This window comes from Erpetoichthys calabaricus, chromosome 1 (genome assembly GCF_900747795.2).
Source record: "Erpetoichthys calabaricus chromosome 1, fErpCal1.3, whole genome shotgun sequence".
In the NCBI taxonomy this organism is placed as follows: domain Eukaryota; kingdom Metazoa; phylum Chordata; class Cladistia; order Polypteriformes; family Polypteridae; genus Erpetoichthys; species Erpetoichthys calabaricus.
In genome coordinates this window covers 273,868,681-273,888,100 of record NC_041394.2, presented here as the reverse complement: position 1 = coordinate 273,888,100, position 19,420 = coordinate 273,868,681, and the positions used below count along the sequence as shown (strand labels likewise).

At 40.5% G+C, this 19,420-nt stretch overlaps 1 protein-coding gene across 1 annotated transcript in view; it reads left to right on the top strand.

Moving 5' to 3' along the window:
• The first annotated feature begins 2,715 nt into the window (after window positions 1-2,715).
• The window catches only part of cpt1b (carnitine palmitoyltransferase 1B (muscle)), a 59,607-nt gene continuing 42,902 nt past the window's right edge, over window positions 2,716-19,420 (top strand). The window contains exons 1-4 of the mRNA XM_028815210.2: window positions 2,716-2,901; window positions 9,164-9,353; window positions 13,410-13,549; window positions 15,286-15,457. Coding sequence (XP_028671043.1) covers window positions 9,213-9,353; window positions 13,410-13,549; window positions 15,286-15,457 — 453 coding nt within the window. The 5' untranslated portion in view covers window positions 2,716-2,901; window positions 9,164-9,212. The remainder of the gene's footprint in view (window positions 2,902-9,163; window positions 9,354-13,409; window positions 13,550-15,285; window positions 15,458-19,420) is intronic.

The window sequence follows — 19,420 nt, the reverse complement described above, 5'->3', positions numbered from 1 at the left end:
AAGTGACTGAAGACCTCTATTTTTTTTTTATTAATCCCAAAAAAACACAGTAAAGCAGTCTAGTAAGATCTCCCAACACTGGGTCGGAAACTTCTCTCTCTCTCTTTGATTTTCCTTTAATACTAGCCAGTATTCGATCTCCAAATGTGGGCTTCAGTAAATTTCAATTTCAATTTATTGCATTCCTTTCTTTTTCTACTTATTTGTCTTCTGCCTTAGAATAATCACCTCACTGAGTAGCCATGTACACAATAAACCGAAGTAATACTGTGTATTGAGATCGGGGACAGTCTGTTTTATCAAGGTCCTGGCCAAGATGGTGTTATAAACATTAGAATTGCTGCACTATTTAATTCTTATCCACTGCATTTCCTGTAAGAATTCTACAGATTGTAATATCTAGACTACATTTTTGGCAAGACTATTTATAGTGTGGTGTGGTGGAGTTAGTAGTCCTACCCCACATCTCCACCGACATGGTCAGTATCTGAATCAAGTTTGCACATTTTAACATTGTCCATGTGTGTGTCCTACAGGTACTCTGGTCTCCTCTTACATCCCAAGACATACAAGTCATTTTGAGTTTAATGTGGAAGGTGGGAGGATGTGTGAGTGAGTGTGTCCTGCATTAGACTCATGCACAACACTGATGAGTTAAACTCCAGTTCCCCGTCCTCCTGAAGTAAATTTGAACAGGTTCAGTAAATGAATGGTGTAATAAAATGGGACCCTATGGGCAGACAAGGGGGTAAAAATAAGTAAAAATTGCACCTTTATTCATGGAGGGAAGTACGAAATAAAGAGAAAACAATAAAGATGCTGCCCTTCTAATGAGGTCTTCAGCCTTCTGTCTCCTTGGTGGGATATGTCACTCTCTTGCCTGCTCTATTATCATACCAAGCACCATGTTCACCACCACCTCATTTCCTCCCACCAGATGAGTGTTCACCCCATTTTCTGCTTGACTCTATCCCTCTGGCCAATGGTTGGCTTAATCCCCATGATGGGCCACTCCCAGGGTGGGACAACATTTGCATTTGCTTCAGAAACTCCAGTCTGCCTTCTTAAGCATTTCACTGGCATTCAGATTTTCTCTTTTCGGTTGTTGTCTTTAGAGAGTTTGTCAGTTTGTGTTAGTGAAGTTTAGTGGAGTTCCTTCCTTGCCTTTCCTCAATGGTACTTTAAATACTAAGGCAGGTGGGTGTAGCTTACAGCTCAGCCAATCAGGAATTACCTGGTAGGGGCGGAGAAGGCATCACCAGTGGGGAAAGCAAAGAACTTTAAATTAAGTTACTGGGTTCACTGTGCACCCCATAATGAGTTAACTGAATATCCTTCTTATTATTTCAAAGTACTCTGTACTTGTGACTATTTTAAACTTATTATTATTTATTCATTATTTTGCATTAACTTAGGCATTCCACAATGATGATGTCCTCAACTCTGTCATTTTGATTCTTGGTTGCTATGGTACAATGGGTTTCAAGGGGCGTGTCCTATGTGGACATATGATAACATGGTAGCCATTTTATTTAAGGATCATTCACTTGTTCAGTTATTAGCTGAGCTGTTTCAACAAAGCAAACACCTTTTGTTTAACTAAAGGAACCCAGATTCTTTTTATGGAGGATTTTGTCTTTTGTTTTTGACTCTTATTTGTTTGCATTCTTTCTGCTCACTGAGTTCTTAGATTTTTATGTAGTAATGAATCCCATAAATGCCAGAAGAGACTCCGTTGGGCCTCTGAGCAAGGCCCTTAACCTGCAATTACTCTGTCCTGGGTAAGACGTTAATCTGCATCCAGCAATGCAAGCAGGTCCTCCAACTTGCAGGGAATATCCGGGGGATGGTGGCAGGATTGGCACTCCAGCCACCATAAACAACCTCACATTGTTCAGGGTGGTGCTGAGGTGTCACTCATTGCACATCTACACTTGGATCTCAATCTGGGTGGTTTGCCATGTGGTGGATGCGGCAACATGCCCTCCTTAGTCCTGATGAAGTTAAAAGTCATTTAAAGAGGCTAAAAGTCACTTTTGCAAACACTTTAGTCTTAGGACTTTCCTGTTTTTTTGACTTCTAGTACGGTATTGTGTTTTTGGCTTGATGATTGGTATTAACGGGCATTTGCACCTTAATGCACCTGAATATAGTTCCGTTAATCCTTGTGAGCTCAAAGTCTTTTTTTTGTCCACTGTGAAGAGGTTTTTTCACAGACTTGATTTGGTCACAAGTTGTAGGGGCTGATTCCTGTGAGAGATAACAATCCATATAATGTCCGCAACCAGAGAAGAGTCCAGAGGAAATCTACAAGAACATGAAATGTGCTGATCTTGTGGCACAATAGGAGATTGGAAACTGCGCTGACAAGTTGTGAGGGTGTCATGTAATCTGTCATCCCCTGCGACTTGTAGCTGTGTGATCCTCAAAGCAATGAGATGCAGCAATGCAGTCATTAAATGTAACGGACTCTCTGGCTTGAAGTCATGTAGTGTATTGCAGGTTTAAGCTGCATTTATTACTGGCTTCATCTGAGTTCAACTTTTTGTTAAGGTTCAGGACCCTTAAAGCAATAATCTTTTCTGCATCAAAGAGAGCAGACGGACTAGAACAGCTAGAGGCCTGCCACTACTGCTCTCTGCGTCACTTGCTCACACAGTACTGGTGTCCTGTTACAAAGAGAACGTGATGTCAACTGAGGGCTTTGCGCTAAGCTGACATTTACTACCTTGGAAGGAGTGCGTGAAGGGCAATGAAGTGACCCCCTCCTCTTTGTCTCGCAACAGAAATGCAAATAAATCCACATTCTGGACTTTTTCCAGTTGCTTTTTGATAACATTTGTTCCAAACAGGTAGCTGCTATTCAGTTTTGTCTCACACACTTTTGCTGCTGAAGAGAAGGTGAGTGTCTGTCTGAAAAAAGGGGAAATATGTGGGCTTTTTTCATACTGGTTTCATTTACTAATGTAGAATTATACTTGCATGGTTGCTAGTGGAAACTTTAATGAAGGATGGAATTCCAAAGGTTAATTACTTTGAAACTTTAATAAAATTAGCTATACTATTTCTCAGAAGTTACATGTAGGGTCTAAGAGGAGAGTGCTTAAACTTTATTTAAAAAGCTAACCTGTATTAACTGCTCCTGTTGCAATTTTTAGTATATTGTGCATATTTTTACACATGGCATGGTGGCTAAGGCATTGGACTCCAAAGCACTAGGTGGCTAGTTCAATTCCTGCTTGTCATTCACTGTGTGACCCTGACCAAGTCCTCAACATGCCTGCGCTCTCATTGTAAAAAAAAGGTTTTCTGACCTGGCAAATCATCTTTGATAAAGGAGCCGCTCAAGTGTACATTAATAGTAGCATTTAGGTGATGTGAATTGAAGGTGCAAATTTGTGTTTTCTTTAATGTCTGAACATTTCCATCAGACACACTTGCGGTCCTTCCTGCATCTAAAGGGTTACCTCACAAAATGAAACAGCTGGGCAAGAGCACATGTTGCCTTTTCTCTGCCAGCTTTTTAACTGGCACTTAAATTCTGAGTTAGGTGGGCAGCGAGGTTAAAGCATTGGACTTTAAAGTGGAAGGCTGTCGGTCCAATTTCCACCTCCAAGCTTGTGCAAGTTATTCAAGCTGCCTGTGCTCTGGTTATAATCAATTGTAATGTGTGCTGTTTTTGGAAGTCACTTTGGAAAAAGGCATTCCACCTATAAAACATAACATATTGAGTCTTTATTGCCTTCAATTGTGGAAGCATTTTTTACTCTATATACAGTGCTAAATGTTTATTTTTGACGCTGAAGGCCAATGAGTCTATGCTATCATGTTCTCTAGTATGACCTTTCACTCAGTTCCGGGCTTAGCCAGTTGTGTATGGAGAGAGGACACTTGCTTGCCGTATTGTTGTTGTTGTGCACACAGACTTTATATGTAAAGTTATGACGCTTGTGGTGACTGGTTGCTCCATTCACGGTTACAGCCAATTCATATAACGTTCAATCACACGCAGACACACACTTGTTTACTTTACGTTTCAGTGTTTCACTTTGTTATTGGGTCATTTCTTCCATTTAAATTTATGCTAAAGCTTTTTTTAAGATCTTGATTGTTCAATAATATATATTGTGATGTTTGTGCAATAGACAAATAAAAATAAAAAAAAAAGCCCAGTTCAGCCTAAGCAGGGTCCAGGGGGCTGAATGTTATCCCAGCAAGCATAGGGTGCAATGCAGGGCACCAGTCAATTGCACGGTTGACCACACAGACACACTCACTGGCCAATGTAGCATCATCAGTCCACCTAAACTGCATATCTTTGGACTGTGGGAAACCCACATGGACACGAGAAGAACATACAAACTCCACACAGGGGAGAACCCAGGATGTGAACCCTTAGTGTGAGGCAGCAGTGCTACCATTGCACCGACCATGCTATTCTAAATTAAATTACATATTACAAAAAGAATGACAGGTAATGTAACGTAACATTCTCAAACCTGCTTTATCCAATTCAGTTTGCCTGTCCTGATGTGCTGTGTACAAGATAGGAATGAATGCCTGGACAGTGTGCCACCCCACTACAGGGCTGAGTGACAGACATTTAATGCAAAAGAGGTTGTTACAGATGTGCCCTGTTCCACTACCGAGCCAGGAGACCAGTATAATGGATGGTCTCGGCCAGAATGTTGGCATCAAGGGTTACTGTGACAGAAGATGTAACCAGACTCGGGAGGAATGAAGGACAGTTCTTTACCTGGCAGGGGAACCAATGTAGAGGGTGGACAATTTAGGAGCTGATCTACTGGGATTGTCAGCATTCCCTTTCCCAGTACAAATGAGGAACAGTGGTAGGCTGCTCCCCATGCCCATACTGTCCCCTAGTACCAGCATCCCTTCTGTAGAGCTCCTGCCGGTACACCCACAGAGCTGCCCTGTTGGGAACAGTGGAGCCCACCGAGGGGAGCTTTTAGCAGATAAATCCTCTATCCCAGAGTGGAAGTGCTTTCTTTAGATAATAGTTTGGGATTAAAATATAGCCCCTTACATCGCCCAGAGAGGAAGAGAGAGAAGGAAATGTGGTTGTACTAATAGTTAAAAGAAGAAGCCTTTGAATCTGGACTGGAATCAGAGTGGCTGTGTCTAGGGTTTGGGGATCTGAGATGCTCCCTAGTGCCCACAATGTATACACATTGAAAAGATAATTTACAAACCTAGGATGGCAGAGGAACACAGAAAACTTAATTAGCAATTCTCGAGTGGCCCACCATGAGTAATTATCGGCCTTATTGACCTATAAATGGACGCAGCAAGTACAGATAATGTTGAATTAAATTGGATTGACAAATCATTCATTTATAAAATTGACTCTGATTATTGCAGGGCAGGTTTTCTGATCTAGGATGACATGGGAATAAAATGATTAGTGCTGCTGCCTCACAACTCAAAGGAGCTGCATTCACTTGCTGACCTGTGTCTGTCTTTGGGTGGCAGTTGCTTATCCTTCTCATATCTGTCTACTGCTTGTCTGAAATCCCAAAGTCATGTGTGTTTAACCTGTGTTTGTGTTGTGGTGGACTTACTCTCCACCTGAGGCTGGTTAATTTCTTGCATGCACTGCTCTGAATAAAGAGATGGTTAGAATTGAGTACTGCCTCACAATCCTAAGCACCATCGTTCCATTACTAGGCTGGTCTTGTGAATTTTCTCTAAGGACTTCAGCTTCCTCCTGCATCCCAGAGTTAGATCATACGACACACTGTTATCAAGTTTGATTAACTGGTGCTCCATGTATGCATGTTCCAAATTATTCTGAGACAGACCCCAATGACAATGTAAAGTACATGTTGGATGGATGAATGGGTGGATAGGTGCATAGATAGATAGATGGATGAAAGGCTAGACAAATGATTGATGGATGTTTAACCTAGGAATCAGCACACTTTTCCTGTATAAAGGCTTTCTCAGTCTATTTTTTCCTTCTGCTTTTCTTCCTGGCTGAAGTATTCCTGGCATCTGATGATTTTTTTCCATTACTCTCATCTAATGGCTATTTAAAGAGGCTCTTCATTAGCAGCTAAATGTCCAACTGAGTTGAAAACAAGGTTCAAAAGGAAGTCCTGGCCTTTACTGTGACAATTTTTACTGAAGCATGCTGATTGGCTACAACCTATGCCGAGAGGCTGTTCATTTTTTTGCGCCGAATCTGTGTGTTTCTCTCTTAATGTTTTGTTATTTGTTCTATTTGCACTTGGCCCTAATATTTTGAAAAAGACTGCTATGAATTAAATAAAATAATTACTCATTGGTAAGTGCTCCTGAGTCACAGGTCTGTAATCCTGGGTTGTCGCTTGTGTCGAGTATGCATGCTGTCCCCATGTCTGCATTGGTGTTCCTCCAATGGCCCTCACAGACATGTTGGTTAGGTTACTGGCAAATGCTAAGTGTGTGTGTGTGTGTGTGAATGTGCTCTCTGTGATAGTCTGGTACCCTGCCCAGGACAGGTCCTGCATTGCACCCAATGCTACTGAGATGAGCTCAGACCTCTACAACCTTGAATTTCATTAAGCAGGTTTGAGAATATGTTATTTTACATTATGTTATTATTATAGGAAAGCCACAGACAGCCTGATCATCTTTTCAAAGGGTTAACAGATAGCAATCAACTTATTTGTTGATTTAGAAGACTTTAGGAGTTAAATTAATGGTTCTACAAGTCACAGCTTTAATGGTGACTGTGACTGCTCTTTTTAGTTTTCTTTCTTTTTAGTCATTCTGGTGGGTATATGAAGGCAGAATTGTTGTCTGCCATAGTAATTTATTTATTTAGCTTCTGTAAAAAAGCCAGATTTCCACCTGGGGACAAATAAAGTGCTGCTATCTCTCTGACATAACCAGATATGGTAAAATAACCCTCCAAACTACAAAACAAATGATACTGTTTTTAACATGGTGTACAAACTGTTTTGTTGCTTACTCTCTAGTGTGGCAATATTGTGATCCCAGTTCATGTCCCCTTTTCCCTGTACTGTTTGTACAGTACGCAATCCTGAATGTCATTTCTCCTCTGCCATCCTTTGCTCAGTAGCCCTGTTGCATTCCTCCCACTGTTTGTGTTTCAGCAGGAATGCTGCCAGTCGGCCCTGTTTTCTATATACAAGGAAGTGCCACCTTTGCCCTACTTGGTAGATCTCCAGTCACATGTGATGGAAAAAAACATTCACCCTATTGCTTGAATGTGTGGCTATTAAAAAGAATCTGGAATGTGTACCAAGACACTAGAAAAGCTAAGGCAAATCTTCTGGCTTATGGAGACTTTTTTGTCATGATGTAGTTATTTTTAATAAAGTAAATTCTGGTATTTGAACAGCACTACTGCAGTGCTGTTATTTTTGAGAAGGGCAAAAAAGGGAGCGAGAATTAGCCCTGAAGCCTCCTTTTTCAATGGTGCCATTCTAGACAAATATAGCATGATAATCTACGTTTACATTTCTAACAAGTAGGGCACAGGCTGCTAAAGCACATGGTGAGTGAGAAAGAAGTTATAACTGGCCACCTTGGAGCTCACCAGACATTTCCATCATAAAGGCATTGCAGAGGAGGAAGTCAACATGAAAGCAGACAACCATACAAGATCTGTTTTGGTTCATGGGACACATAGTTGGCAGTTCACAACACAGTCGTTAATGATGCTGCTTTATGGACCCAGAGTCCTGAGTTCAAAGTGCTCACTGTATCTTCTGCATCTCGGTGATAGGCAGGTGAGGTTAGTTGGTGATTGTAAACTGACCCCATGTACTGACCCTGCATTGCACTTTCATCCTGTCTAGACTTGGCCAGTGATACCAGAAAAGCCATTGGCCCCTGTGATCCTGTATTGGATTAAGCAAGTTTTTGAATGTTAGGTTATGTTACATTTTTATGTACCCCACAGTTTTATCCACCCACCCATCTTCTAACTTGCGTATCCAGTGCAGGATCATACTGTAGATAGCTTACATCCTAGAGATCATAGAGTTATCACAGACAAGTTATCATAGAGATAACTTGTCGCATTAGTGCTCAGCAGAAGGCAGGAACTAACCCCGGATGGGATGCCAGTCCTTTAAAGAGCACATATTTACTCACATCAAGCTAATATACAGACATAATTCAACCTAATATTCATTTTTTTGAAATGTAGTGTAAAAGGGAGAAACCACACAGACGAGGAGAGAACATGTGCACCGCACATAGGCAGGAATTAAATTCAAGACTCTGTACTACACTTACTGGCAAGTTTTCCATGCAACATAGTTAAAAGTAAACTCATCTTCAATGTTTAGCAAGTGTTTGTCTGCACACTTTCACATAGTCCTAGTGTCTTTTTTTAATTTTATTCTTATACATTTTAAAATTAGGAAGGGAGTTCTCAGAGAAAGAGATCATTTTCATGCAATCGTTTCCATATCTGCTATTTCTATTGTGAGGTCACAGGAGCCCCTTGAGAGACTGATACTCACATTTACACCAGGTTAACTTAACCCTTTCGGCCCTGGATTTTCTGTTTTTATGGGAAAAAATTTTGTGAGATATTCTACCCTTGGGGTGTCTAGGAAGCTCAAATATGAAAAAAAAAAAAAAAAAAGGATCACTATTATTATACAATAGATGCCAAATACTTCCATCTTCTTGAGGAAATAAAACTGAAAGTGGAGCTACTTACTATGTGGTGCACACATGTGGTGCACAGAAGTGTCCATTTTCACTTATGTGTTTCGTGGACTGTATGCCACCAGGCAGCACCCAAATCAACTGCCACCTCTCTCTAGTCTGCGCTAATAGTAGCACACCTGGTTCCGACAGCTGCAAACGTACTTGTGCTTTACAAAAATGGCTGCATATATGTACCAGTAATAGGATGTCAGGGCCGAAAGGGTTAAAGTTAACAGTCATCTTAAAATAATTCAGTGGAGTGACACACAAATGTGACCTGGTTGGGAGCGATCTGGTGAGGGAGTGGTCTTTCCTACTATACCACAATACAGTCCATTTAATCTATCGTACCCTAATGTTACCGCCAAAATAACTTAAAGAAATGTCAATCAGTTTTTATTTTAGAAACTCAATGGCAAAACCCTGAAACGTCTTGGCTTTAATCAGTCCTCCTTTCTATGCTTTGCAGGCTGCTCAGGTCAGTATTCTTAAACATCAAGGACTGAGACATCGTCACCATGGCAGAAGCTCATCAGGCAGTAGCGTTTCAGTTCACGGTGACTGCAGATGGAATTGACCTTCGACTTAGTCAGGAGGCCCTGAAGCATATCTACCTGTCAGGTGTAACTTCATGGAGGAAACGCTTCATCAGGTTTAAGGTAAGACAGGAGCATTTTCTACATGTGAATCGCTTTATAATATCAGAACAATTTTGACAAAAAACAGCCTATCAGCCCAAAAACCTTCTTAATGCTATTCACAAATTTCTCCAAAATGGCAACAAGTCAAGTTTTGAAAGTGCCAGAAGATCTACCCTCTACCACACTGCTTGGTAACGCATTCCATGTGTTTGTAATTCTCTGTGTGAAGACAAACTTTCTAGAGTGAAATTTACTCTCTGCAAGTTTCCATCTGTCTGACTGTATTCTTGTTGGAGAACACGTTTTAAGGTATTATCTTGGATCCATTATACTCTGTACACATGACAACACTACTAATACTGCTACAAATGATTCTCTTCATAATTGGAAACACTATTCATGTGTTAATTTGTATTTTCTCATTTTAAACACATTTTCTAAATTGTTATAAAAATCTATATTGACTAAACATGAAAAAGGTTGAATGTTAACAAAATTTAAAAAGAAAACAATTGATTTAGAATATGAGGGCTGAATGAGAATTCAGCACTTGGCTGAGACCACTTACGATCATGAGGACCCAATTTCTGCTGTTCGTCTCTCATCTTGTCCTCAAACTCAAACTGCTGGAAACTGCTTATTAAAGCACAATCATTGAGTTTCACTGCAATTCCTTTATTTGATTTGAGTCTTGACAATCGCTACCATTCAGTCTCCCTCCATTGGGCTTATGGAAAGGGTGTTTTTGATTGGGATGCTATTGTTTAGATCACATTCGGCTCAATTTAGGTTACTGTATATATTCACATATAAGTCGGGTCTTGAAACCCGAAAAATCGATCATAAAATCAGACCCCAACTTATACGCCCGTTCAAAAATCAGTCAGTTTTTCAGACACATCAAATTTTGTTGCAGAAGCACAGTTACCAATTTCTTTTGCCATTTCAACGACTTTCAATTTAAAACCAGCTTCATATTTTCTTCTGATCGAATGCTCCATTATAGATAAGGGATGCTCTTATAATAAAGGTGTATGAAGGTGTGAGATACAAAAAACACAAAACAGTGCAAACGTTGCTTCAGAATAGTTTGGGTATTACTGTGTGGTCATGTAGGCACAATAGACAGAGAGAGAGAGAGGTTAGGAGCACACACTCATACAGTGCATTGCCGCACCCACATAAAAAAAAAAGGCAGTGTGCTCCGCGGTTACTCTCTCAGGTGGGCGTTAGCATATCATAATCTCTTGGACCAATAGCGTGAGTTTTCTGCATTTGACTTATATGACCGACATTATAAAATACTGGAAATTATACTGTAAAACCAAGTCCCGACTTATCTGTGGGAGAACTTAAACGTAAGTATATATGGTAATTTATTTTCATTTATCTTCAAATATCTTCAAAGACAGAAAGATTGATAAAAATAAAAAAAAACAAAACCACAAGCTAAATAGTCTTAAATCCAAATGTCTTGGCAAGTCAATAAATGTTACAATAAGCAAAACAAGATTTAATGGCTTGATATAAAAATGTTCAATTGCTTAGAGTTAATTTTTTGCAGTGAATTCCATGGATTATTTGAGTACTTAATCCTCAATACACTTTTTGTTTTGATTGTTCTCAAAAGTAGTAGTTGTAGCAGTAGTAGTTATATTGCTAGGTATGCAGAGTACAGTGAAATTTTTACATGCATGCCTGACCAATACATCATCACTCACTGGTGCCATGATAAACTTCATTTCATTAAATAGAAAATATAACTTGGCTTATCTTCTGTTCAGTTATGCTCCCCATTTCATGAGGCTTTGAGGAAATACTTCTGAATAAAAAACCCAAGTATAGTTAGTATGAATCTGAAGCAGTTGCTCACTACTAAAGAGCCATTAATTACACATTGACCAGCCTAACAAAGGGCAGTATGGGTGACACTGATAAAAATAAGATATGTGAAATCTGCATCACACTTACTAATGCTTTTAGATCTTTTTAAATTTATGTGTATAATCACCTGGATATGCCTTAAGGATCACATATCAAAAAACAGGAACAGAAAACCAAGATGAGACTCTGTACACAGTCAACAACAAAAAAAGCGCTTTCTACCCATTCTGCTTTGCATCTTCCTTGAGCCTTGACAAACACTCTCTTTCCATTTCATAACGTGATCACGCCTCATTTTTAAAGTCCAGGACACGCCCCATCTTTAGTTGTCTGTCCACCTTATTGGTCTGTGGTGGTATTCATGTGGACTTTTGCTGCATCTTTCATTTGCATAAAGCATGCTCTCTTCACAGAACAGGTAAGTTAGCATAACATGAATAAATATCAACAAATACAAATAATTTGCCTTTTCTATGTCGTCATCATATTTCAATCATATCCATCAAGGTGTTTTTGAGATTTGTTTTTTCTACCCCTAAATATTAATACATCAAAATGTGTTTTTTTGGCAGATACCTACAGCCCAAGATGTACCATCCTGCCAAATTTTAGCTTTTTAACTAAATGGGAAATAGTGTTTATATTGTGTGACTGAATGAATGAGTCAGTCAAATTTGCATTATTATTTATTATATATATATATATATATATATATTCACGGCATTCGTAGTCTGTGTCACAATCTGATTGTATGGGTGGTTACCTACCAGGTAACGCTTGTGGTTCAATTCGATGAGAGGTTCGATTCCCGAAAGGGAGTGCAGTGGAGTGTGTACACCTGATGAGCCCAGAATGAGGGCGAAACACGTGTTGTGTACTCTTTGCATTTATTTGACAGTAAACTATTTCAACCATTCTATGATCTGCTCCTCACAAACTGAGGGCACCGTGGCGGATGTTAGCAGATTGCTGGCCAACCACAAGCGTTACCTGGTAGGTAACCACCCATACAATCAGATTGTGACACAGACTACGAATGCCATTAATGTAATTACCCCGATCTACATGCTGTCAAATAAACGAACCACACGCCGTGGCGCAACGTTAGGGGCATCGCCTCTGGCGCTGACGTCCGAGGTTCGATTTCCGAGAGGGAGTGCAGAGTGTGTACACCTGATGAGCCCAGAATGAGGGCGAAACACGTGTCGTGTACTCTTTGCATTTACTTGACAGTAAACTATTTCAACCATATATATATATATATATATATATATATATATAATGTACAGTATTTTGATAAATACTGTAAAAAATGTTTTTATTGCTATGTATATTCTGCTTATATTTTCCAATGCACAGCATGGACAATTGAGGATGTTTACTACCGTAATTTATTTTTCTTTTTTCTTTCTAAAGTAACTATATTGTACTTTTACTTGAGTAGTTTCCAGGTAAGGTACTTTTACTTTAGTGATTTTTTTGTCTATGTAGTACGACCACTAGGGGGCATCTCATTGCTCTAAACCCTTGACACAAATACAAATACACAGTCCTGGGTTCAAATAAACCATTCTTTGTTTTACAAAATTAATTTTCACAAACAATTCATTATGATTTCTTTCTCTTTCTCCTCTACTGCTCCCAGGTGAGCTTTACCCAACTACACTTCTGACTCTAACTCTGGGGGGAAGGAAAAGTTCCTTTTCAACCTGGACTCAAGAGTACTTCTGGGCAACACCACTGCCACCATGAAGCACTTCCTGGTCAAGTGGAACCTCCCTAGGACAGAGGAGTGTCCTTTTGGTGACACCAAAGTACCCCAACATGGCTGCCCATTGGGACTACAATTCCCAAGCTGCCTTGAGGGCACACACATAAGATGGCATCATGGGGATGTTGACACTCAGAGTAAAAGGGGAACACGTCTCTGGGAAGCAGTTTCTCACTGTCCTTCAGCTATAAAGGTGTCCTGGCAGGTTAAGGAAACTCCATCCATTCCAGCCAGGGTGCTAGCCTATCCTTGCTGCCTATTATAGATTAGAGATTTTTTAGAGAGTAGACTTTTTTCTGTACTTTTTCCATCTCTGCGTAGGACATAACTGTTTTAGTTTTTTTCTTTTTCTCAGCTACTCCTTTGCCTATTGAACACTGTCATAGGAAGATCTTAATTGTTTCTCCCCTTATTTCTAGAATGGAATTCTGACAGGAGTATATCCTGCAAGCCCCTCGAGCTGGCTTATTGTAGTCATTGCTATTATGAGTGCCATGTATGCAAGAATAGACCCTTCAATGGGCATGATTGATGGCATCAAGAAGAACTTGCCAGTGAAGTAAGTAGCAGTACTGTGTTCCCAATAACTGTGTTGTGTTTGACAGTCGTAAGCCCTCATTCCTCTCTCTCAACAAAGCATTGCTTTTGGGATTGTGTGACTAATAGCACTTTAATGGCTGCGTTGTGATGTTTAGCCTCTACAGTTCAAGGAATTGGATCAAACTGTGGGGTGTGTGCACAGTTTTTTATGCATGTGCAGCTCAGTGTCGAGTACCTTTCTTATATATCATTACAAAGGCCTTTACCTCGAGGTAAGTGGAGGCTCAGTGGCTTGTACTGCTGCTTTACAGTTCCTGGGTCCAGGGTTCAAGAGATGACCCGGTCATTGTCTGTGTGGACTCTGGACAAGCTTGTGTAGTTTTTTTTTCAGGTTTTCCTGCACTTTTCAAAGGCAGATGGATTAGTCACCAGTTAGTTGGATGGGTGCCAGCCTTGTATCCATTGCTGTTGGATAGGCTCTTGTCCTCCATAACCTTGTTTTTGAATAAATGAATCAATGAATTATATTTGGGAGTTCATAGCAGATAACATTTGTGCTTTAGAGTGTTTGAATTCCAGTTTTGATACCTTTCTGTGTATGTGTGTTTGTTCTCCTATTTCCTGAGTAGTGAGCCAAATTCTTCTCACAGTCTAATTTGACTAAATCTGGGGGTTGGCACTTTTGAGATATGATTTGGATTTCCATAACACCAAACAGGAGGAAGCAGGTTTTCAGTTTAAGTATACTTGAGTGAAATAAATTAATGCATCACTGAAACTAAACAAGAATCCTACCTTACCTTCTAGTTATTTCCGTTGGTAGTTAGCAATGAACAAAATATTTAGAAATGTGAATTGTCTTAAAACACATGTTCAAAACAAGGTATTCTTACTACGTATACCTTTACTTAGGAGCCCAGAGCACTCTACAAAATGACAAAATGAGATGAAACATAGCCACAAAGCAACTTTTTGAAACATAAACACAGAAACATCATGCAATATGTGCAAAAATAGAACAAATACTTGGAAAAGAAAATGTCACAGTAGGGAAGTGGTGAATACGTCTGCTTCATGAAGCCATCATCCTGGGTTCAAATGTTGTGCCATGCTGGACTGCTGACATAGACTCTGGTTTCCTTGTGTGTCCTGGTTTTGTACCCCCACCCCAACGTTAAAATCTTTATGAAGTTTCCACAGCACAGAGGACAGAGAAGTGTCCTTTTGGCGACACCCAAGTACCCCAACATGGCTATACTATTGGGACTACAGTTCCCATGCTGTCTTGATGGTGCACACATTGGAGGTCCATCATAAAGTAAAGGGGGAACACATGTCTCTGGGAAGCAGTCTCCCACTGTCCTTCAGCTATAATGGCTTCCTGAAGGTTAAGGAACCAGCATCTATTCCAGCCAGGATACCAGTGTCAAGACATAAGCTGTTTTGTCTTTAATGCTCCCAGAACAGGGTCTTGGGCCAGCTACACTATGAAAGATAAAAATGGATGGCCAGATGCATAATACATAAACACATACGAAAACTGTTCAGTTGTCTTTTTCTAAGATCATTTTCAAGTCGTTCAGCTGTTTTCTCATCACAAATATTCATTGCTAGATTAGCATTGCAAAAAAAATGTATAGTGCTAGTGAGAATATATGCTGTCACCTAACTAAATACACATAGCTTTACATGATTATTTATTTACTCCAATATGAGAATAACAATTCTTTTCTTTTTTGGTTGTATCTCTAATAGTGGCTACATGACTATTCAGACACAGACGATGCTAAGTGCCATATTGTTTTCAACCGGCTTGTGGATTTCTCTCATTTTTATTCTGCGCCAAATGCTGAAGCTCCTTCTTTCATATCATGGGTGGATGTTTGAACCTCATGGTAAAATAAGCAGATCAACCAGAATATGGGCGGTAAGTTACTTTTTATATTATTTTGTGTTGACATATCTTTTAAGTGTAAAAGCTTCATCTCCATTACATGTTGGATATCTAGGATATCTATTGTAGCAAGGTAACACATACTGTACCTTTGAAACTTATGGGAGGTGGCTGAGCATAGACCCAATAATAGTTCTGAAAACTCTCCTCTTAAGTCACACCAGTGTAACTGATTATCACAGGGGTGCACTTAGAGGGGAGGCAGCCTCTGGGCTTGAACCATCATTCAGGCCCCATAAAACACCACATTGAGAAAACCACAGTATGAAATGTTAGGCGACAACCTTAGCTTTAATAGTCATTACACAAGAAAAAGAAGCACTTCAAGAGTATGCAAGGGAACCAGCATCTGAGATTATGAGCGATATACAGTATATAGTATATGCTGTTGCAAAATGTGGCGTCAAAAGCCGCTGTTCTCTGGAAAAGAATAAACTTTGGGACGATGGTGGCTAGCAGTGGACAAGTTATCTCAGGAATAACAGTAATGAGTTTATAGATGACTACAATCAACCAGGCTAGACACAGGAATATTTCTTTAAAAAACAAAGAGCAAATATTTTTAGTTGATTAATTTTGCCCGTGGGGTCAACCATGATTATCACACAGGAATAACCCTGAACCAAACCAATCCAGCGTCTCTGCTTTCACTATAATGGTCTCGTTTTCATAGTTTTGTATTCAGAGTTAAATACTATATTATAGGTACATAAACTACTTGTACTTACTGATACAGCATAAACAATAATATGAAAGTCAGTAATGTCAAAAACATTATATGTCATTGTATATTAATAAAAAAAGCACAGTCAAATTATTTAATAGTAAAAATATACAGTACAGTATATTCATACATCCATCCATTATCCAACCTGCTCTGTCCTAACTACAGGGTCACAGGGGTCTGCTGGAGCCAATCCCAGCCAACACTGGGCGCAAGGCAGGAAACAAATCCCTGGCAGGGTGCCAACCCACCGCAGGACACACACACCCACACACTAGGGACAATTTAGAATCACCAATGCACCTAACCTGCATGTGTTTGGACTGTGGGAGGAAACCCACGCAGACACGGGGAGAACATGCAAACTCCACGCAAGGAGGACCCGGGACCACTGCACCTCCGCGCCGCCTATACAGTATATCGTACTGTACAAAATATTTTTAAAAGAACATGTGCAATGTGTTCTGAATAGTATTCCCAATGAAAAGGTGGAGAACATCAGTAACACGATTGGCCATGTTGACTATCCTAGTTTCTGCATGTCTGTTGTGATAGCAGCTTAGGTGGTGAAACCTTAACTGCTTATAGTTCATATCTGACACAATATATATATATATATATATATATATATATATATATAGACATCTTGGAACCAACAGTCCATTATTAGAGGAAAAGTAGCCTGATGGGTATGTGAGACGCAGGTTTCAAGCTGAAACTACTCAACTTGAAATAAACAATGCAATCCATATGGATTGTGAACTGGTTGTATTGTATAACACAAAGACAGACCTAAATCCGAAGTAATATTCAACCAAAGTAGTGAAAGAAAGCAAATAGTAGTTAAAGATGAACCTACCTTGGTTGGCTGAGAACTACAAACTGAACTCAGTCAGAAAAAATTAACAGAAGAACAAAACTAGCAGGGTGGCACGGTGGCGCAGTGGTACTGCTGCTGCCTCGCAGTAAAGAGACCTGGGTTCGCTTCCCGGGTCCTCCCTGCGTGGAGTTTGCATGTTCTCCCCGTGTCTGCGTGGGTTTCCTCCCACAGTCCAAAGACATGCAGGTTAGGTGCATTGGCAATCCTAAATTGTCCCTAGTGTGTGCTTGGCATGTGGGTGTGTGTGCCCTGCCTGGGGATTTGTTCCTGCTTTGCACCCTGTGCTGGCTGGGACTGGCTCCAGCAAACCCCCGTGACCCTGTGTTAGGATATAGCGGGTTAGATAATGACTGACTGACTGACTGACAAAACTAGCATGGAGTGCATTTGGAAAGTCAAGTGGAATTTTTAAAAGCAAAGCCCTTGTGTCTGATGCATAAGATTTTTAAACAATGTGTTTCACCTATTATGACAGAAAAAGCAAAACATGAAATCTAAATACAAATAATACAGAAAAACTGAGTGTTCCCCAATGGGCTACAGAGAAGTAAGTGCATGCTTGGCATTACTTTAAGATAGAAAGAGAAGTGAATTGGTTAAAAATCAAGGTAGAGGATGTCACTGCCACCACTAAAAAAGTAGGATTGAGCAAGGCATATGGCTAGAAGAACAGATGATAGATGTTTTCCTGCATCTCTGGAGATAACTAGAGACCAAGGAGACAAGCAAATTTAAGTTGGATGGGTGGATGAGATAAGGAATTTTGCTGGAACAATCTGAATGCAGAAGACCAATAATCATTCCTTGTAGGAAGAGCTGGGAGAGGCCTTTGTCCGTCAGTAGACACTGATGGCTGCAAATGATGATGATTATTGATATATCCACTGTGGCGGGCGGCCGGGAAGCTCCTTCTACATTTGTTCCGGGGGAGCAACCATGGGTGTCTCGGTACCTCCCCTGGGATGCTTGGTGGCAGCCTCCCTGGCTGATGATGGTGCCTCAGTTTCCCGCTGGGCTCCATGAGAGATGGAGTTCTTCACAGCCCTGTTGGGATCTGGGGTGGCCGCCAGGGGGTGCTGCATGGGTCCCTGAGCCGGCCTGGACAACTCTACAGAAGTGCAATCAGAAACAGGTGATCAAGCACCTAGAGCACTTCCGGGTGGGCTATAAAAAGGGCCAGCAACCACCACTTAGAAGCCAGAATTGGGAGGAAGAAGGTTGCCAGGGAGGAGTGGTGGTTTGAGAAGGGAGTCTGTGATTTAAGTGCTTACTGGTCTGTGTTGTGCCTGTGGGGTTCACAGGGAAGACGTGCCCCACAGGTGAAGAAAATAAAAGTCTTCTGATGTTTTTACACATGCCTCTGTCTGAGTCTGTGCCAGGCCGGGCACTATATAACGTCATTCTCATACCACCTTAATAAAAGGATAAGTGTTTGTGTGTCTCTGTCTCTGTCACTCCAAACATCACAAACATTTGTAGTAATAAATTGCATTGCATTTGTCATTCCAACAGATGGCACATCACAATCATTTGTACTAATGCATTTTATTGCTACAAATGTTTGTCATGAGCCATCTGTTGGAATGAAAAATGCAATGCATTTTATTACGAAATGCATTACATTATCGCTGAGGTCTATGTTAATTTATTATATTTCAACCCATCTTAGATGGGTAGCACAGCTAGTATACACTACTGTATATATATATATATATATATATATATATATATATATATATATATATATATATATATATATATATATTCATTGCATTCGTAGTCTGTGTCACAATCTGATTGTATGGGTGGTTACCTTCCAGGTAACGCTTGTGGTTGGCCAGCAATCTGCTAACGTCCGCCACGGTGCCCTCAGTTTGTGAGGAGCAGATCATAGAATGGTTGCAATAGTTTACTGTCAAATAAATGCAAAGAGTACGCGACACGTGTTTCGCCCTCATTATGGGCTCATCAGGCGTACACACTCCACTGCACCATACAATCAGATTGTGACACAGACTACGAATGCAATGAATGTAATTACCCCGATCTACATGCTGTCAAATAAACGAACCACACGCCGTGGCGCAACGTTAGGGGCATCGCCTCTGGCGCTGACGTCCGAGGTTCGATTCCCGAGAGGGAGTGAAGTGGAGTGTGTACGCCTGATGAGCCCAGAATGAGGGCGAAACACGTGTCGCGTACTCTTTGCATTTATTTGACAGTAAACTATTTCAACCATTCTATGATCTGCTCCTCACAAACTGAGGGCACCGTGGCGGATGTTAGCAGATTGCTGGCCAACCACAAGCGTTACCTGGAAGGTAACCACCCA